Genomic DNA, 21,727 nt, shown 5'->3' with positions numbered 1-21,727 from the left:
ATCACGTATATTTTACAAGGTGATGATAATAAAATTTTAAAGCCCTAATCTTTTGTTTCAATAATGTCAGTTTTAAGGGGAACCTTGTATCTATCTCCACATTAAAAGAGTATCAAATTAGTGGTTTCTCTCTTCAGCTTGGATCAAAGCTTTATACCCGCAATTGAAGAATGATGTTAAATGCTTGGGATTGCTGAATAGATGGAGTCTGACATAGAAGATGTATTGTTACCTAGAGCAGAGTTAATTAACAGAGGTGTCTTTTCATATATTGCCCCCAGCACTGTTTTTTAATGATAATTTTAAAAGGAAATCAGTCATTTAGTTCTGTTTCTATTTTGCATGTTTAAGATGGAGACAGTGATCATATGAACAGTTGCTGTGAGCACAGAGTGGCATATATGAAACATACCCTCAGGTCAGTCTAAGCAAAGTGCTGACTGCAGGAGAGAATCACAGCAGTGTCACATTGTTAAGGAAAGGAAGACATGGAAAAGGAGTCCTTTCTCTGATGCAGGTGTGTGGACTGCAGCTGTGTGCAGTGTTGTCCAGGCTGGGAATGTGGCAGTCGCCAGGACTCTGCCCGCAGCTTCCCCTCTGGTGGAGTTGGCTCCAACATCCCTCTGAATGTCACCTTTCTAGGGACAAACCATCAGAGGAGGGCATTCAGTCTGGTTTATCATTACATAAACAGACACTGGAGGCCTGGAAACACATTCTCCATTAGCTTCTCTGTTATTTCCAAGTAGCTGTTAATTTCTTATTAACAATGCATATTTTATTCTCTGAGTTTCCTGGGGAAGACTAATATACATCAATGTAATTCATGTATGCCTTGTGAGATGAGGTTAACCAAAAAAAGCATGCCTTTTCTCCAAAGGGATAATGAAACATTTGTAATTTTATGAACATTTGCTAAATTTTTTCTTTGCTTCTTTGGTATTATGCATTTATAGACTGGCTGCTCGCTCAAATTGCAATGATTTTGTAACAGAGACCTTAAGGAGTGAGTTCCCTTTTCTCATGGAAGTAGATTCCTAGGGTCTTTGTCCTGGAGGAGACTTGGGGGTCATGTAGTGGTGTTGTTAGCGTGGTGATGGGAAACCCTCGGCCTAGAAGGGGTCTGCAGTCAGGCAACCCCATGGAACAGGGTGGTCCTGGCTCCAGTCTGGGTCTCCCAATCCTGCTGTGCACTCATGCTGTGGTGTGAAGTTCTCCGACTGACTGTCTGATCATTTATCACAGGTCACAGACCATCCAGGCAAAGAGGAATTTTGCTCTCCTTCCTATTCTCATTATGAAGTCCCTCCAACTTTCTATCGATCTGCCGTGCTCCTTAAGCCCCAGTTGGGATTGGGCGCCATGTCTCGCCTGCCGTCTGCCAAGAGCAGGATTCTGATCGCCAGCCAGCGGTCTTCAGCGAGCGCCATCCACCCACCAGGACCCATAGCAGCCGCCGCCAGTCTCTACAGCACCGATCCTTCAGGTAACTGCTCCGACGATTGCCTCCTTTTGCTGCTCTGCATTTACATAAGATGCATAAGGAATGGTCGAAACTGCCTTCCATCCTTGCAGGGAGCCCTTCTCCGTCCTTCCGTCTGTCTGTAGAGACACTGGCGAAAATCCATGTGCAGCTGTCAGTTGTCATCCTCCAAGGCACTTAGAACGGTAGCCCTTTGCCACCACCTGCCTCCTTGGGGTTTCTGCTTTTGCTGACACACTCTGTAGACCGGGGTCAGGAGACTTTCCATGAGGGACCAGAGAGCGTATGTTTTATAGTTTGTGCAGCCCCATTGTAGGCCCATGTGAGTGAACAAGTGCATTCCAGCACAACTTCATTTACAAGCAGGACGCGGGGCTAGATTGTAGTTTGTCAGAGACATCTTCCTTGGGGGGTCTCACTGGCAGCTTCACCCTTGTCATCGAACCCCCCATGTTTGCTTATGGAACCACCCTGCTGCCCATCCCAGCTTCCGTGCCGGCCCTGCAGTGCTGGAGTGGGCAGCCCTGAGGTTCTCTGCTCACCTTTACTGATTCCCTCCTTTCCTTTGCTTCTGTGCTTCCCTCCAGGATTTGCATACTGTCCCATTACAGAAAGAACAGATGCTCATTGTACACCAGTTAAAATATAGATAAATATGACAAGGATATAAAAATATAGCAAATATGATGAAACTCTGAATATAGAAAAGTAAGAAACTAATACTATTTATATGTTTAGTGCTCAGCTACTATTAGTGTTATGGAATATTTGCTTAACATTGCATTACATAATTATCACATAATATACATTTTCTTACTCTTTTATTCTTTATACATTTCACATTATTTTATTATAGAGATAATATAGGGGCAGGCAGTTGGCCTTCTGGCTGAGTTGTCAGATTGGGCTTGATTCTCAGCTCTGGCTCCCGATTCCAGCTTCCTGCCAGTCACACTGTGGGGGGCAGCAGGTCTTGGGTTCCTGCCACCCATGTGGGAGACCCAGATTGCATTCCTGACCCCCAACTTTGGCCTGGCCCTAACCTGGTCACTGCAAGCATATGGGGTGTATACCAGCAGGTAACTGATTTGCTGTGTGTTTCTCTCTCTGTCTCTTGAATAAATTAAAAGAGAAATAATGCGTGCTGCCCATTGTAAAAAATTTTGACTGTGGACAAATATGGCACAATTTTGGATATACAGAATGTGAAGGAGAAACTAATAATACTGATATTTTTTAGCAACCAGCTATTGTTAATATTATGGTATATCTTCTTCCAATGCACTTGTTTTTCTATGCATTTTTTAACAGTTGAAATGGCAGTGAGTATACGTTTTTGTTTTTTTCACTGATATCATATTTTAGGCATTTCCTGTGTCATGAAAATGCTTCAGAATTATGTTAATGGAGTACAATATTCATGTATTCATCAAGCCTTAGATGCTGATGGTGTACTAGAAGCTGTAGACTGAGGACTATAACATGAACAAACACAGGGTTGCAGCTTACAGGCTGATGGGTAGAACAGACAATAAAAAATAAGCACCAAAATAAGTAGTTTTAAATTCAATAAGTGTTCCTAAAGCAAAGAATGCAGTGCTTCCGGGAACTGTACCCCGAAGGGTAACAGAAGTGGTTCCAGGACAGCTTATTGAAGAAAGTAGAAAGAGAGGGTGGCTTGGAAGTAGCAGAATTTGTTTAACCAATCTCCACTGTTAGCAAGTGGGTCTGCTTATTTTACACTATTTATTTTTATGTTATTTATTTATTTGAGAGGTAGAGTTACAGACAGTGAGAGGGAGAGACAGAAAGAAAGGTCTTCCATCCACTGGTTCACTCCCTAAATGGAGCTGGGCCAATCCGAAGCCAGGAGTGGGGAGTTCCTTCCAGGTCTCTCACCTGAGTGCAGGGGCCCAAGGACTTGGACCATCTTCTACTGCTTTCCCAGGCCATAGCAGAAAGCTGGATTGGAAGAGGAGCAGCAGGGACTCGAATTGGTGCCCATATGGGATGCCAACACTGCAGGTGGCAGCTTTACCCATTTCGCCACAGCGCCAACCCCTATTTTACACTATTTTTAATAATGCTGCAATTCGCATCTTTGTATAGAGTTGTCTTCATTCATATTCTTTTCTTAGGATAGATTATTGGAAGGGTAGTTATTGAGAAAACATTAAGACCAACTAAATTTGTGGAAAACTTGTACAAATGGTCTCACATTAATGTTTCTTGAGAGTGACTTTTTTTTTTCTATATTCTTCCTGGTAATCGGTGTTACCGTTATCATTCTGATTATAGTTCTTTATTATTTGAGGAGGACTTTTTAATTTGCTTGCCATTGTGTTTTTTGTGAACTGTCATTTACACAGGTGGCTCTTGATGACTTTAATTGTTTCTACAGACAGGCACTTCTATTAAAAAAATCACCTTAGTATGTTGTGATGAACCTTCTTGTGGTTGTCAGAACTGGAACAGATCAATTATGTGACTCAGTCAGCCCCTCGACAGTGGCTACTGAGGGGCTGTCAGCTCTGGCCTGGGTATGGAAGGCAAAGCAGTAAATACAGACAAAAATCCCTGACTCCATTGAACCTAAATTTTAGAATGGGGGGAGACTTTCTTTTAAAGATCGATTTATTTATTTAAAAGGAAAAGTGCATCCACTGGTTCACTCCCTAGGTGGCCACAATAGCCAGGGCTGAGCCAAGCTGAAGCCAGGAACCACAAGCTTATTCCAGGTCTCCCATGTGGGTGGCAGGGTCCCAAGTACTTCTCCTGCTTTTCCCAGGCCATTAGCAGGAGTTGGATCAGAAATGAAACAGCCAGGACTTGAACCAGCACCTATATGGAATGCTGGCATCACAGGCAGTGGCTTTACCTAGTATGTCCCAATGCCAGTCCTGGTGGTGGGGAATTAGAAGGGAGATTGTTTAAAAGGTATGTAAATGGGGCCAGCACTGTGGCATAGAGGGTAAAGTTGGCATCCCGGTTCAAGCCCCAGGCTGCTCCACTTCTGATCCAGCTCTCTGCTAAGGCCTGGGAAAACAGTGGAAGATGGCCCAAGTCCTTGGGCCTAAGTCCTGCACCCACCCATGTGGGAGACCCAGAAGAAGCTCCTGGCCCCTAGCTCTGGCCATTGTGACCAATTGGGGAGTGAACCAGCTGATAAAAGACCTTTCTCTATCTCTCTGCCTCTGTTTCTCTGTCTCTGTCTCTCTCTGAGAGTCTCTGTCTCTGCCTCTGCCTCTCTATAACTCTGCCTTTCCAATTTTATTATTTGGAAAAGTTTTTAAAAAATTGTAAGTTTTAAAAAATTGGTAAAGTTTTTTAAAAAAATGTAAGTAAATGCATTTGACCTAGTCTGTTGGGAGAAATGCAGGGTATTGAAGAAAATGAGATTTTAGAGAAGGCGACTAAGGGGTTTTGGACAGGAAGGAAGGGAATTAAATCTTTAAATAAGGAAGTTGGAGAGGAAGTGCAGAATGGAGCCACAGGGATATGGAGTTCCAGGCAGCGGGAGGAGCCAGTGCAAAGGCCCTGAGCTGGCCGGCGCCACGGCTCACTAGGCTAATCCTCTGCCTGCGGCACCAGCACACCAGGTTCTAGTCCCAGTCGGGGCACCAGATTCTGTCCCAGTTGCTCCTCTTCCAGGCCAGCTCTCTGCTGTGGCCCGGGAAGGCAGTGGAGGATTGCCCAGGCCAGGTCCTTGGGCCCTGCACCCCATGGGAGACCAGGAGAAGCACCTGGCTCCTGGCTTCGGATCAACGCAGTGCGCCGGCTGCAGCAGCCATTGTGGGGTGAACCAACGGAAAAGGAAGACCTTTCTCCTCTGTCTCTTTCATTGTCCATTCTGCCTTTCAAAAAAAAAAAAAAAAAAGGCCCTGAGCTATTAAGCAGGGCAGGGAGGCAGAGCACAGTTGAGTAGCAGGGAGCGTGGTAGGGAGTGAGAATAGAGAGCACATTGGTTTGGGTAGTGGTTGCTTAAGCCCTAAATGCCATTGAAGGGATTTAACTCTTGTTCTAGGTAAGAAACAAAACCACTGGAGAATCTGGAGCTGGGAGGGTGTGATAGGACTTTTGTTGAAACAGGATACTCCTGCCTCCTGTATTGAGGACAGACTTTGGGGAACAAAGGCAGGAGCAGGAAAAGCAGTCAAGAGAATGCAATGATCTAGGTGAGAGAAGGTAGGGCCTTGGACCATCCATTGATGAGAGACAGAGGGGAAGAAAAGGGGCTTCTTTGGTGACTGGCTATGGGCTATGAGAGAAGAGGAGCAATGAAAAGTAGCAGCAGTTTTTGGCCTAAGTCACTAGAAGAATGGAGTTGCTGCATTTGCTGAGGGCAAGTGGGTTTGGAAGGTCAGGAAGGAGCCAGGTCAGGGCATAGGAAGGTGGGAATGCCTCTGGCCATGCTGCAGGATAAAGCACTGGATTTGTGGGACTAGCAAACAGAGGACAGGGCCTGGCTGGAGACAGGTGAGTATTAGCCATCAGCAGAGAAATGGTGTCTACAGCCATGATGTTGCCCTTCTGTGGGCTGTATAGCCATTCACGCCACTTCACCTTCATCCCTAAGTTAAAACTTGATGTGAACTTGCATTATGCACCTTTGAAATAGTATGATAAATAATTTTCATAGTTTTACTTTATGGACAAAACATGAAACAACTTCAGATTCCTGAACAATGAACTGAGTTGAGATTTGTCTTGGAACTGTCAAAGTTTTAAAGGTATACCATGTGGATAAAAATACTGCTGGCCAGTGGCCATGGGAAGATGGAGAACTTCTATGGGTGGTTTGTTTATATTGGGACATTTGTGTAAAGATTGTCCCTTCTTCTAGTTCAGTTCAGACCTTGGATGTACACAGTGAGGGGCTCCCTGATCCATACTCCTTCAAGACCCCAGCCCCTTTTCTTGGGCTTCTGGGTGTCTTTGTTTAAAGAATTCTGTGTGTCCCCGTCGTGGTTATCAGAGAGCCAGCAAAGCTGGTGACAGTGATGGATGTCACTCCCACAGCTAAGTTGGTGACAGAGATGGGTGCCACTCCTGCAGCAAAGTCAGTGACAGTGATGGGTGTCACTCCTATAGCAAAGTTGGTGACGGTGATGGGTGCCACTCCTGCAGCCAAGTTGGTGACAGTGATGATGGGTGTCACTCCTGCAGCAAAGTCAGTGACAGAGATGGGTGTCTCTCCCGCAGCCAAGTTGGTGACAGTGATGATGAGTGCCACTCCTGCAGCCAAGTTGGTGACAGTGATGGGTGTCACTCCTGCAGGATATGGAAGACGTCAGATCCCTTCCTAGCTGTGGGGAGGATCCCCTGACTGAAGCTCTGGGACAGGTCCCAAGAGATTCCTGCTGTGGTGACTGGGAGCCTACTCACCCTCACTGGAGCCCTGCCAGTGGCCTTTGGCCAGGTGACCGGACTGACTGCCACAGGCAGCAAGCCCCCACCCAAGCGTTCATCTCCCATCAGGCCTTCCTTGACCTCCTTCCTGAGGCCTCTCAGGTTCAGCCTTCCCCGTGGAAAATCTTCCAGCAGAGAGAGGAGTGAGGCTCACTCACAACTAGAATTCAGAAAGCTGTGCAGAAAAAAAACACACCTAATCCTTTGTCCAGTATCCACTTATTAATGTTTGTTCCATGTTAGGATTTGGCCACATTCAAATGAACTTCCCTGTGTTTTTCAGCACTCAGTTAACTCAGGGAGAAATCCATCAAGACTCAGTCAGTTGATGACGCGAGGGCATACACAACCAGATTGAAGATAAGGGGTGGATGCCTGGTGTGGTACCTACCACTTGGGATGCGCGTGTCCCAGATTGGAGTGGCTTGCTTGGCTCTGACTTAAGGGGACTCTAATACAGATTTCTGGAACATTTTGTCTACCTGACTCCTGTCTGCTCCACACATTTTTCTGCCTTGGTCTCCCCAAGCCTTGATCTCTGGTATCTTCTGTTGGTCAGCCTCTGTTTTCATTCCCTCTCTCTGTGCTGTAGCCTAGAAAGTAACCCTGGATGGTCAGCTAGGGCAATGGCAGGGTTTATCTTGTTTGTTGTCCCTCTCTGGGGGTCACAGTTCTCTGCTCTGTTTTTCAGTTTCTGAAAAAAATGAGCTTCATATATTTTGCATGGTTTTCTGTTTATGGAGAGTGCAGTACATGTTCATTCTTGAGTGAGATTTCACTTTCGTATTCATCCAACATTGTGAGCATCAGATGGTATTTGCTGTATCAAATACAACCTTTCCCTTTTGTGGCCACCTGGTTACTTCCAGGTGATTTTATTCAGTGCTTATTTTATGTCATTGTTTTAAGTCTGCTTTAAAAAGTGCATCTGTGTACAGTTGCATTTGTATGTTTAACTGATATCCATACTCCCTAGGCTGAAGTCTTACTTTGGTTCTTGTCACGTATTTATTTTGTGTGGTTGTGCAAGGCTGTGAGCATGGTCACAGTGGCAGACGAAAGCTGGAGATAGGAACCATTCTTAATGACTCACCTGCTCCTTGGCGTTCACATATTTCCAACCCCAGGTGATTTCTTTTACTCCAAATTCTGCGACTTGATTTGAAGTATGAATTGCATTCACTGTCTCTCATTGCTCAGGTAGGAAACCTCTTAATTCTCTGACAGGCAGCAAGCTGTGACTTAGATGAGAATAATTCCTGGTGTTTCCACTCCCATGCTACCTGTGTAGGGAAAAGAATTAGACATACAGTAAATACTTACCGGTCTCCAATGCAGATTTTCCCAGAATTATGTCATAAATTAATGCTACTTCCTGAAACCCTTATGCTTTGCACTTTTTAAAAAAGATTTATTTATTTGAAAGACAGAATGACAGAAAGAGGCACAGAGAAAGGTCTTTCTTCTGCTAGTTCACTCCCCATATGGTCACGATAGCCAGCAATGGGCTGAAACCAGGACACAGTAACTCCCATCATGTTCTACCAAGCGCTCAGGCCATCTTCCCATGTTTCCCCAGGTGCATTAGCAGGCAGATGGACTGAAAGTGGAGCAGCCCAGACTTGAACTAGTGCTCTGATATGGGATGCTAGCACAGCGTAACCTGCTGTGCCACGACACCTGGCCATTTTTGATGTGACTGTATCCACTGAAGAATAAAGGAACTGAAGCATTTCCTTAAATTATTACAGCAAGTCCTGGTTTTGAGACCAGCACTCTTCGCCTGCACAGTAATGCTTGCACCTCTGGAGTTGTGCTAGCACAGGCTTGTATGAAACTCAGGATGTTGTTCGAGTGCTCAGAGGACTTGCAGGACAGCTGCTTCCATTTCGATGGTGCAAAGTCTGTGTTAGTGAAACCCAAGACTGTGTAGGGAAGCAGGTTGTTTTGGGATTCTTCACCTTTAAGGAGTAAAAAGGGCTCTACTTTCTTCACTGCCTTTTAGTAGATCTATACATATTTTGTGTTCCAGAAACTCATCTCCAATAGTGTAAAACATCATGCAAAATATATTAGTCTATTCAATGCACAGCATGTCTGGGTGTAATTTCTGTGTGTGTAGTAAATGCACCTGAAATAAATTCATCCAGTGTTGCCAAAAGCACATTGTTGTTTTATAAGCTAATGCAACTGGAAAGAACTATCATATTTTTTTGATGAGAGCAGTTGAAGTGCCAGAAGTTTCGAAAAGAATGGATGAGGATACTTCATTCTATAAATAGCCAGATAAAGTCAATCTAATGAAAAGTTGGGATACTTCTTCTCAACTTACAGTTCTGTTATGAAACCTGAATATTATATAAATTTGGAATAATTTATATAATTTATAAACCACATAATTATATAATTATATATTATATAATACAACATGTATAATATATAACATGTAACATGTTATATGTTATAATATATAATAATATGTAATATGTAATATATGTTATATACTATAATATATGTAATAATATGTAATATATATTATATAACTACATATAATATATAAATTTATGTAATATATAATATACAATTATATGATTTATATAATTATATATAGTTATATAATATAGCATATATTATATAATTTATATAGTTATACAGATTTATATAATTTATAAACCACATAATGCTGTGGTTTGAGGATGATTTGGTTCCCAAACGCATGATGAACTTTAAATGTCAAAGTCACAAGTTAATGACACTAAAAGGGTAGAAACTTAATCCAGTTATGGGGCCCAGGAGGTGGGTCTAGTGGGGAGTACTGAGGCCTTTTGGGGGTGTGCTCATCAGAGAGCTGGTTGTAAAAGCCGGAGTCAGTCCCAGCCACTTGTTTTTTCCTGGTCCACCCTGTGATCCTGCCTTTGCATGAGCTCCACCGTTGCCATCCACCAAAAGCCTCTTTGCTTCATACACAGCCTGTCTTGGGTACTTTGTTGTGGTAGTGAACAGCTGAATAATATGCAAGCCTTCCTCTTTGGTGATTGTTTTTGAGAGCAAATGAATTCTATGCAGAATTCTGAAATGTAGAATGTCTGAAATGTAGACAGTAAAATCTTTTAAAGCAAGATTGATCGAAGAATTTAAATAAATACAGTCTGAATAAATGTGATGATGTTAGACAATTAGCTGAATATAATTGTTTGCTCAATATTTCTGGTGTAAGAATTCTACTATGAAGTTATTTTTCCCTGGAACGTTTGCATTTTTGGTACCAAAGCATGTAATAGTTTTGAATCTTCTGCTTTGCAAGAGAAGACTAGTTTAGGTTTTTTATTGCATTTGGTAGCTGTGCAGGATGTTAGGATGAAATCCTTTGGATACCCTGACAGCTGCAGGACCTTCTCTGCCTCTTTGCATTCTGGCAGAGCTCAGGGATAGAAGGCAAGGGCCCCAGGGGACACATGGATTCATTCAGTGAGCCTGCTCCCACACTGGCGCTGTGCAAAGCACAGGGTGTGTTGTGGGAAGGTGCTATTAGAAGGGGAAGACTGTTAGGAGGTACATCATCTTCTATTGGCAAGCCAGGGAAGGCTTTGTAAGGGAAAAGGCCCTGGCTTGGAAAAATCCATAGGATGCACAGAATGAAGCAGCCAGGTCCGTCACAGAGGTCTGTGGCTTCTTTAGGAAACAAGGCCTGCATTTATGGGTATATAATGGGGTTTGTGAGTTGGGTGTCACTGGTAACAAAAGCAGATGGGGAGGTTGGCGCCAGATTGTGAAGAGAGATCAGTGCCAGTCTAAATCAGGAGGAGGTTTTGTGGGTTTGTTGCTTTGTTTTTGGTAGAGAATTGGAAACCTTTAGGTTTTTCAATAGAGAATTGACACAGTTTGGGTTTTTTTTTTTTAAAGATTTATTTTATTTATTTGAAAGACAGAGTTACAGAGAGAGGTAGAGACAGAGAGATAGGCCTTCCATCCGCTGGTTCACTCCCCAGTTGGCTCCAATGGCTGGAGCTGTGCCGATCCAAAGCCAGGAGCCAGCAGCTTCATCCAGGTCTCCCATGCAGGTGCAGGGGCCCAAGGACTTGGGCCATCTTCTGCTGCTTTCCTAGGCCATAGCAGAGAGCTGGATAGGAAGAGGAGCAGCTGGAACTAGAACTAGCACACATACAGGGTGCCAGCACTTCAGGCCAGGGCTTTAACCTGCTGTGCCACAGCACCAGCCCCTGGGATTTCCTTTAAAGATTTATTTATTTATTTTGAAAGGCGGAGTGATAGAGAAGGAGAGACAGAGATCTTCCATCACTGGTTCACTCCCTAAATGGCCACAGTGGCCGAGGCTGGGCCAGACCAAAACCAAGAGCCAGGAGCTCCAGCCAGGTTTCCCAAAAGGTTGCAGGGGCCCAGGCACATGAGCCGTCCTCTACTGCTTTCTCAGGTGCATTACCAGGGAGCTAGATCAGAAGTGGAGCTTCTGGGCCTCTGATTGCTTGTATGTGATATGCTGGTTTTGCAGGAAGCTGGACCAGAAAGTTGGCCCCACAATTATGCATTTTGAAGAGATAGCTATGAGCAATAGTATGGATGAGCAATGGTGAGGGGAGGCATTGTAAGCCTGAAATAATTATTTCATACTTTTTCATATTTCCCAGAATTTTATAATGCCATTGTTGTTTCAGTGTTCACCAGAATTTTCTAAGTTGAGGGTGCACTGTAGAACTCAGGAGGATCAGATAGCCAGGCTGTGTAGTCTAATGGTCAGTCCTGGTACTCTGAGTCTCAGCCTAGAGTCTCTGTTTTTTAGTTACTTAGTCTGAAATTCTATGAGCCTCAATTTCTTCATCTCTAAGATGAGAATAACCCAGAACCAAAAGCATTCGATTGTTGAGAGGACCTAATAGATGCTTTCAGTGTCCCCGACATTCATAATTTAATCAACAACTCCAAGGTCTCCAAGGCAAAGTCTCCTCTCCTGCCTCCTCCCTTGAACCTATGCGTACCTCTCTTCCTCTCCTCACACATAGCCCACAATGCCATCCATTTGAGTTTTCAATCATGCAAGCTTTTTCTGCCCTCAGGGCAAACCTTCTAGAATATATTTCTTCTAACATCCTCCAAGGCTACCTCTGTCTCCTGCTTTAGGATTCTGCCTAAGCATCTCTGCCCCAGAGACATTCACCGTCATCTTTACAATGATCTTTCTGACGCTTTCTCCTGTTTATTTCCTTCACTATCTTTATCACCATCCGTAGTTAGCTTATTTTGCCTTTGTTACATAAGTTAGCTTCTACCCTGCTGCACTATATAGTTTATGAAAACTCAGGGATTTATAACATCCCTGTCCATTGAAGAGATGTTAATAGGAGCAGAGCAGTAGTCATTGGTTTTGTCATCATTAGTGAGAAGAGATAAAATAGGTGGTAAATATTTTAAGCTTTACTGTGTCTGCTGCAACCGCTCAGCTCCGCTGGTGATGTGTATAAAGGGCCACGGCCGTGGCTGCGTTCTAATAAAAGTCTTTACAAGGTAGATGCCAGTTCGTGTGCTGTTCTTTGCTGAATGGCTGCTGTTACAGAGAACCACCAAACTTCAAGACACTCAGATCCACTCCCTTACTACTTTACTAGGTTTAGTATTCAGAGAATTTCTGAAGACCTCTGTGGGTCAAGTGCTGGTCAGAGCTTTCGGGATTCACAGATTTAATACAGAATCCATGACTCTGTGGGGGTACAAAGAGATAATTCAATGATTACAGTGTGAAGAGATAAGCACTTGATAGAAGCTTGTGTAGAAGGTACAGGAGGAAGGGTACCCAACTCAGCTGGGGCAGAAAGGGACTCTGAAAGATTTTATAAAAGAGGTGATTTGTGCTGAATCTTGATGGACAAATAGGAGTTTTCTGAAGTGAGACTGGATAAAAGTAGGATATATATCTGTGAAGGAGAGAGGTCATCAATTTGAGTGATTGGGATCCCTCATAAGGGCCAGTTACCAAGTAAGCAACATTGGAGTTAGGCAGGAAGAGTTGGCCAGTTGACACATGCAGAGTTTGAGGTTCCTTGGGGAGATTGAAGTAGAAATGTTCAAAAAGTCAGACACTAGGGATATAGAGGAGTCTCAGGCAAAGTTACAGATCCCATACCCCATAGATGTGAGTGGAAGCCAAGAGAGTGGACAAGCAGCTTCAGGGAAAAAAGGCCGAGAAGGGAACCTGGCATCCACATTGATGGGTAACTGGAGAAGCCAGTTAGAGACAGAGTATTGTAGGTGAGGGGAAGCACCAAGAAAATGAGGGAACACCAGAAAGAGGGAGCTTTCAAAGTTGTCCACTCTGTCTCACAGGAAACAGGATAAGAGAAAATGCAAAGAAACTGTTGGGATTGAAAATCAGGAAGCAGTTGGTGACCCAGTTTTAAATAATCAATTTTAGTAAAATGTGGGGGTGGACGTTACCTATTAGTAGTTGAGAAGTGAATGAAGGGTGTGGAAGTGGAAGCAACTAGAATAGACTGCTGTTTCTAAAAATGCACAGATAGAGAGAAAGCCATGAGTGCTAGCAAGAGGGAGAGCAGGGGCTGGAGTTTTGTTTTGCCTTTTAGAGTGTATTGGAGGAGATTGGGACTAATGTAAAATATAAAAGAAATAGTAGCCCATGGAAAGGAGTTGGTGGATGGTATGGTGATGATAACTGTTAGACAAGAACCCCAAAGGGAGTTAAATAATGGGACCAAGTTACAAGCAGGAGGGTGACTCCTGAATAAAAGTAGGGCATTAATTCTTCTAAGACAAAGGGGCAGGGGGAGAATAGACTAAAAAGAAAAAAAACTGAGTGAGCAAAGTGGTGATTCCTATGCTAAGAATAAGAGCAAATGGCATTATCTAAATTCCAATTCCCTATTTTTACTACTGTTTTATTTAACAGTGTATCTACAAAGAACATTATTAAATCAACTGGGAAAATATCTCCATAAGACAAACTGGTGCATTACTGAGATGGGTAAAGAGAACATGGTCTAATTACTGTTTCTTGGATTTCTTAATGATACCAAATGACTTTGGAAGTTATCTTAGAAGCTGCACATTTTGCCATATACTTGAATGTTACCCATTTATATATACTTTGGTAGTGGCTATGTTTTCGCTGTGCTTTCAGTGAAAGTCTGTCTTATCATTGACTCATTTTCCTGGCAACTGAGCATGCCTAGTAATGCCCTAGAGAAACATGGAAAATGCACATTTCCTTAGCTCAGACACAGAAAGTCAGTTTGAGCCACTCTGGGGGTGCAGCATAGACCTAAGAAATATTCCTTTATCTTATGGATTAAATATTTATCACCCCAAACTGTGTCAGAGATTAGTCCACAAAGTCTTATGCTGATGGTACTAAGAGGGTGGAAACCAAATCTAATTATTGCAGTTAGAGTTGGATCCCATGGGAACTGATTGGAGATTGGGTCATTAGGATGGAGTCCACATGTCTGAATCCTGATGGCTTTACAAGGATAGACAGATACATATAGAGATTTGTCTTTCCATGTGATTCTCTATACCACTTTAAGATTCTGCAAGAGGCTATTGCCAGGGACTGGATCAATGACCCTCTAGAATCATGAGCCAAAATCAACGTCTTTTCTTTATATAGTAGCCTGCCTCAGATATTTTTGCTATAGTGATGAAAAGCTGGTTAATGCTTTGTTTATTGAAAAAAGTAGTGAATTAATTTTAAGCTTTATTTATTTATTTGAAAGGCAGAGTTACAGAGAGAGGGAGAGACAAAGAGCAAAATCTTCCATTCACTGGTTCACTACTCAGATGGCCACAATGGCCTGAGCTGGGCCCAGCTGAAGCCAGGAGCTGGAAGCTTCTTCTGGGACTCCCACTTGGGTGCAGGGGCCCAAGCACTTTGGTCATCCTCTGCTGCTTTCCCAAGCACTTGAGCAGGGAGCTGGATCAGAAGTAGAGCAGCTGGACATGATCTGGTGTCCATATCTGATGTTGGTGTCAATAGATAGTGGCTTAACTGGCTACTCTATGATGCTGGCTCGGAAACACCAGATATTTAATAACTACTTATTAAATACCTACTACATGTTGTCTTAGGAACTGAAGATACAACCATGAATAGGGCAGAAGAGGTTCCACAAGAGTTATTGTACAGAGTGACTGAATGCTGTGTTGGCTAAGTCTCCTAAGATCGGGAGCACCCAGCAGGTGCATCCAACCCCAGGTAGGGGTCCAGGAAGGTTCTCAGGTGCAGTGTGGTATGGAAGGCAGAGTTTGAGGTGTGAGGGTGTTGAAATGATAAGAGTGGAACCAAGGGTATTTCAGGCAGAGAGAATTGTACATGGAAAGAGAAATTGTACATGCAGAGATTGTACATGGGAAGATGGATGTGGCCAGAATGTGAAGCATCATGGGAAGAAAAAAAAAGTGAGAAAAAAATTAGAAGATTGTGACACCACTGCGAGTTGTGCCAGGGAGTGTTTCCCAAGAGCAAGAGGGTGTCTGGGAAGGGCTTTGAGCAAGGGATTGATAGGAGCATTATTTCTTTTGCAGGAACATCAGTTGGACTGAAGTTTGGAGGGCAGGAATGGAGTGGGGGTGGGGAATGGTTGGAGACAAGTTCCTTTGGGAAGCTGTTGCAGTATACCAGAAAGGCTGGCCCTTCTAGGGTTAGGAGCTGGGAGTCACTAGCCTCCTGTATTAGCCAGGATTTTCCAGAGAAACAGAACCAATAAGAGCTTTATTATGAGGAGTTGGCTCCTGTGATCATGGAGGTGGCAGAGTCCCGTGACCTGGACCTGCTGTTGCAGCCTAGACATCTGCAGAAGGCAGTGGGAGAGTCTGGGGGCCTGATAGCCAGCCAGCCAGTGATCACAGATGTATTTCAATCTGGTCTGAAGGTCCTAAGAATCAGGAAGTGTAGGAGCAGGATCAAGATCAATGTCCCTGCTTAAGTGGTTGGCCAGAGTGAATCTAGCCTTTCTTCACTTTTTGTTCCAATCAAGTCTTCAATGAATTACATGATGCTGACCACTTTGGGAAGGGCCATCTGCTTTACTCAGTCCACTAATTCAAATGTTAATCTCATCTGGAAACACCCTCATAGAGACTCCTAGAAATAATGTTTAACCTGGTACCATGCCCTAGTCAGGTTGATGTGTAGAATTAGTCATCACACCTCCTTACACTGTGAACCAAGTTTGCATCAGAATGCTTTGGAATGGAGAAGAATTAAGGAAGAACAAAGAAGAGCAGTACCAGCCTTGGCTCAAGTCAACTGGCAAAAATCCATTACTAGTTCTAAGGAACTCAGCTGAAAGGTGTGGCCCTTGCAATTAGCCGATTTATCTGTATCTGTGCTTTGACAACAAACATGAGGATGCATAATGTAGACTTCAGTGTTCTGCTATCTTTGAACTTTGGTTGATGTGGAATCTCAAGATGTTTGTTTTGTTTAACATTATGCATAGGTACTTCAAAAACTGTAGAAAACTGGAATGAAAAGATGATCATATTTTGCTACAGCAGTTTTTGAAATCCATGCATAATTTTTTTTCATAATATGCATCTTCCATGAATTTTTTGAAGTACCCTCATAGATGAGAACCCAGCACATACTTTATCTTCGTGGATCTTTTATATAAAAAGGAATTATACCCTTATTTTTATGCACTTGTCTCCTTCCTTATTCCAAACCATGACTTGCAAGCATGGCTTTCAAAGCTGGGAGAGTACTGAGTGCTTTGGGTAGGTGGCATCTTATGCTGAAGTCAGGGGATGAGATCACGGAAGAAATGTTTGTGAGACACCGAATATGTCTTGGCTTTCTATTCTGCAGATGCATTATCCTACGTCTCTTTGTACCTCCCTTTGGGACTTTGGAGCCTGCAGTTTCTTTTTCTTTTTTTTTTTCTTTTCTTTTTTTTTTTTTTTTTGACAGGCAGAGTGGATAGTGAGAGAGAGAGACAAAGAAAAAGGTCTTCCTTTACCGTTGGTTTACCCTCCAATGGCCGCTGCGGCTGGCGCATCTCGCTGATCCGAAGCCAGGAGCCAGGTGCTTCTCCTGGTCTCCCATGCAGGTGCAGGGCCCAAGCACTTGGGCCATCCTCCACTGCCTTCGCGGGCCACAGCAGAGAGCTGGCCTGGAAGAGGGACAACTGGGATAGAATCTGGCGCCCCAACCGGGACTAGAACCTGGTGTGCTGGCGCCGCAACGCAGAGGATTAGCCTGTTAAGCCACGGCGCCGGCCCTGAGCCTGCAGTTTCTATTAGATGCTTTAACCAGATGTTCTTCTGGAATGTCTCACTTTCTTCTGAGATGAACCCATGTGTCCTACCTCTTTGGTTTACATGTATGTTTCGCTGCAGTACTTCCTTAGTAATTCCACAAGAGAGAGTTCAAAGGAAGCAAAGTTGCAGAGTCTTTGCATTTCTGAAACTATCTTTCATCTGCATTTACTGGATTAAAATTAAATTTCTAGGTGGGAATAGTTTGCTTTTCACATATGAAGACTTCTTGTGCTGTTCAAGAGACATGATGATGCCAGAGTGATAAATATTCTTTAGTAATTGCTTTGATTATTCTCTGAAAGTTTTAGAATCTTCCCTTACCCTTGGTGTTTTGAAAATATGTGTAAGTGTGTGTGCACCTGTAGATGAGAGTGTGTCAGAGGGAAGAAGAGGGAGAGATGTTTATCTTGCTGTCAAATGGACTATCGTAGTCATCACTAAACTGGTGACTTAAGTCTCCCTTTGAGTCTGGGCAACCAACCCTTGTTCTTGTAATTTGCACCTCCCTGTGTCTGTCTTCGTGGAATTTCCACTACCTGGTAGATTACTTGTGTCATCTTTTGGGGTGGGGAGGATATCTCTTCTAACCTCATGTTTTCCTTCCACATTTTATGTGCTTTGTTTTCTAACACTTTGGTTGAATTTTTGTTTTGATGTTTCTAGTTTTTAAGAATGCTTTCTTGGTTGCTAATTACTTCCTTTCATAAAATACTGTTCTTTAGTTTATTATGACAATATCTTTCCAAATTTGTTCACGGATAATAATATTATATCTATTAGGGTATATTTTGTTGCTTCAATTCTTTATATTCTGCAAGGCAGTTTTTCTCTGTTTTTTGTTTGTTCCATCCTGCAAGATTTTCCCAAATCCTTTGTGAGCATTCACTCTTTTGATCATACTGTAACTGTCATATTAAAGAATGGGTATTAAGAGCATAAAATAAATTGGGAAAAATCCATTTTTAAATATGGCCCAGACATAACAAGGGGGATTTTTAGCTTTCAAAGATTTTATTCAATCAGTCTAGGAGCCAAGCAGTTCTAGCCGTAGTCCAATCTCCTTTGTACAAATTTGCATAGTCAGTTTTTGCCTTCTATTCATTCTGATGCTCAAGTTGTGCCCTCCAGGTCCATCGGCAGCCAAGGACGCCATCACCCTCCCACAGCTGGGTGAATATTTTCTTCTCTTTCATAAAGGTGTACAGTATACTATGTTAATCAAAGCTTTTAAGAAATAAAGAAACCAAGAGAGATAATAAAGGTCATCTACTCTTATTGTTGGGTTGGGTGGACTTGAAGTTCATTTGTTTGGGGCTATTTGGGGCTATTTCCTCCCATACTGGTGTTTGACAGGGGTGGAGGGTGGGCAGTCAATACTTGGGTACTGGGCACTCCTGCCAGGCCTGGAGGAGATGGTGTTGTGGTGATGGGGTGTGGGGTGCACAGCTTGTTCCTTACCTATCAGTGCACTTCTTGCTCTACCTTCCCTAGGATCTGTGTCCCTGAGCCCTGGCCGTCCAGGCTGGGAGGTCAGTAGGCTGTTTCCTCAGCCTCAGCATCATTGTCTCAGTTACCCCAAGCTGGGCTTTTTCCCCTTGGATCATCAGCCAGGGCCTCCATCTGGTTCCATAGTCTAGAAACTGTTGAAGTACCTGACTCAGTAAGTGCAGGTCTCTTTGTTGTACTAGGTCTCAATATGTAAAGTGCTTAATAGAAAGCACTCAATCAATGTTAGCTGTGATTTTTAATTTGACCTCTTAAAACTAAATTACTCCCGTTTTTAGAAGACTTTATTTATTTGAGAGGAAGAGTTACAGACAGAGAGAGAGAGAGAGAGAGAGAGAGGTCTTTCTTCTGCTGGTTCACTCCCTAAATGGCCACAACAGCTGGAGGAGGGCTGATCCAAAGCCAGGAGCCAGGAGTCAGGAGCCAAGAGCCAGAAGCTTCTTCTAGGTTTCCCATGTGGGTGCAGGGGCCCAACGAGTTGGGCCATCTCCTATTACTGCTTTACCAGGCAGAAAGCTGGATCAGAAGAGGAGCAGCCAGAGTACAAACCAGTGCCTATAGGGGATGCCAGTGCCCTAGGCAGAGGCTTAGCCTACTACGCCTCAGTACTGGCCCCCAATTACTCTCATTTTAAAGCATCTTTGACTAAAGAGAAGAAAGAATACCTGTGCCCTGTCTACTACCTTGAGCTGGCAGTGGCCTCCTGATTCCACTTAAATCCTGTCCACAGTGGTGACCAGCATCTTTTAGGCTGCTGTTCAGTATTGTAACATGGATCTGTTTGATCAGTATTGTAAGAGCATGGATGAGAACTGCATACCATGGAAAGGATCCTATATCATCATATTATACTTTTCTGAGTTTCTCCTTAGCAAGTGGAATATTTGCTTTACTTGTTCTCCATTTTAATATATGAAAGCCATAGATCAGAAAACATATGATTTAACTGAATTTTCTCATAAAAGTATCATTTCTCCTGATTAGCTTTTGAGCCTCTGATAAGTTCCCTGAAAATCACCACTAGGTTCTGGGAGCTGGATCAGCCTGTGTCCTGTAGCACAATAGTTTAGTAGCATGAACATATTGAAAATCAGTGAGTAGCTGACTAACTCTGCTTAATTCTCAAAGATGGTACTAGTACAAGGTCACCTGTATTTGATTTACCTTTTGAAACTGATTATATTTATAAGCAATTCTGTCCGTTTCTAAGCCATAATTATATTGCTTGTACCTTCTGTCACTTCCTTCGGTGGGCAGCACTCTTTCAGGCTCCTTTTGTAATCCTCACTTTTCAATTTCCATTTCAATTGCCTTCTGACACAGAGGTTTTGATTCATTTTAAGCTGTTAATTCTCCCTGGTGGTGATTTTATTCTAATTCAGTAGGGAAGACATCACTGTGAATCTCTAGATTAAATGCAATCACTCTAGGTGAAATTAACAACATCTCAACAGGATTGCAAATGCAGACGCACAGATCCTAATTATGCTAGTAATCCAAAAAAATGCTTAATGGCGAAATTTTAAGTTGTTAGAAAAAAGTTAAAGTCAAGATTTTGACCTCAGTTTCAAACACGGTGCATATAGTAGGTTGCTTGGCTTCTGTAGATTATTGTGTATGTAGCACAATGTTCTGTTTTTACCTTAGACTAATATGTTCATGTGCTTCTAAGCCTTTGAGTATGTTCTTTGAGAAGGATCCATTCAGATCTTTCTGATGTTTTCAAATTTGGTTATCCTTTTACTGCTGAGTTGTAGTTTTTCATATATTTTCGATAAAAAAATCCCTTATCATATACGTAACTTGCCATTGTGTCTCCATTCTATGGGTTGTCTTCTCACTGTCTTGATTTTGTCCTGCTAAATAAAAAATAATAATTCTGAAAATGTTCACCATATTTTGCTGCTTATGCTTTTTGCTTTTTCAATGTGCTTTCCATTATTTAAGAAGACTTTTCCTAACTCAGGTTTATGAAGATATACACCTTCATTTTCTCCTAGGAGTTTTATCTCTTAGATTTACCTGTATTATCCATTTTGAATTAACTTTTGTTTGTAATACAAGGTGGGGATCCAACTACATTCTTTTGCATGTGGATGGGAATTTTTCCCAGCACTGAAATTTCTTTTAAATGTTAAGCATTTGGTTTTGTTGAGAAATTATGAACACTGTTGATTGAGTTTATCAATAGACATCTCTGGTCATTTGCATCAATCTTCACACTCACAGACTTTTAACCTATATCCAGATTTGCAGGTATTCCATAAGGGTTGAAGTTGTTAGTAAAACCCGAGAGCTATAGTGCTAGGGTAGTCAGCTATCCTAGTTTGCTTGATACTGAGCAGTGTCCTAAGATGTGGAAATATTAGAGCTGAAGTAGGACAGTCCCTATGTAAAGCTGAACATTACTCTTCTGGTAGGGAGAATGCCCCCATGGAATTGAGCTTCATCCTCAGATCCAGAGAGTTGGGTATCAGCTGAGCTGCAGCCATCTGAAAGCTGATGGCTGGAGGACCCATTTTTCAAAGGTGATTCACTCACATTACTGATGGGTTTGTGCTGGCTGTTGGCGAGAGGTCTCAGTTCCCTCCATGGGGATCTCAACACAACTTTGCCTGCATTCTCATGGCATGGCAATGAGTTTTCTCTCAATGAGCACTCTAAGAAACAGGGAAGAAGCTGCAAGGACTTTTATGGCATAGCCTTACAAGCCTCATATCCTCTGTGTTCTTCCATCATGTAAGTCAGCCCTGATTCACTGTGGGAGGGAGTTACATCAGGGGGTGAATACGGAAGTGAAGGTCATTGTGGGGTGGGACATCTTGGAGACTGTCATGATCTGCCTTCCGGCCTTCAGTGATTGATGCCCTTCTTACCTGAATCACCATCTCTGGTGGCCCCCCAAAGTCTCCTCCTTTAAAGTATCTGCTCAGTGCCCAGAATGTGGTCACCTGAATAAGGTCCAGATGTGAATGAAGCTGCTTAGATATAGTAGAGTGCAGCTCCTGGAGTACAGTTTCTACTGAATCAAAAAAACCATTA

General features: G+C 42.9%; 1 protein-coding gene across 2 annotated transcripts in view; it reads left to right on the top strand.

Moving 5' to 3' along the window:
- MTUS2 (microtubule associated scaffold protein 2) overlaps nt 1-21,727 on the top strand; it is a 443,786-nt gene that overhangs the window by 8,089 nt on the left and 413,970 nt on the right. For both annotated transcript variants that reach the window (XM_062195381.1, XM_062195382.1), the window contains exon 2: nt 1,246-1,486. In XM_062195381.1, the coding sequence (XP_062051365.1) occupies nt 1,246-1,486 (241 nt within the window). The remainder of the gene's footprint in view (nt 1-1,245; nt 1,487-21,727) is intronic.

Source organism: Lepus europaeus, chromosome 6 (assembly GCF_033115175.1).
Source record: "Lepus europaeus isolate LE1 chromosome 6, mLepTim1.pri, whole genome shotgun sequence".
Classification (NCBI taxonomy): domain Eukaryota; kingdom Metazoa; phylum Chordata; class Mammalia; order Lagomorpha; family Leporidae; genus Lepus; species Lepus europaeus.
This window is presented reverse-complemented; position numbering and strand designations above follow the sequence as displayed.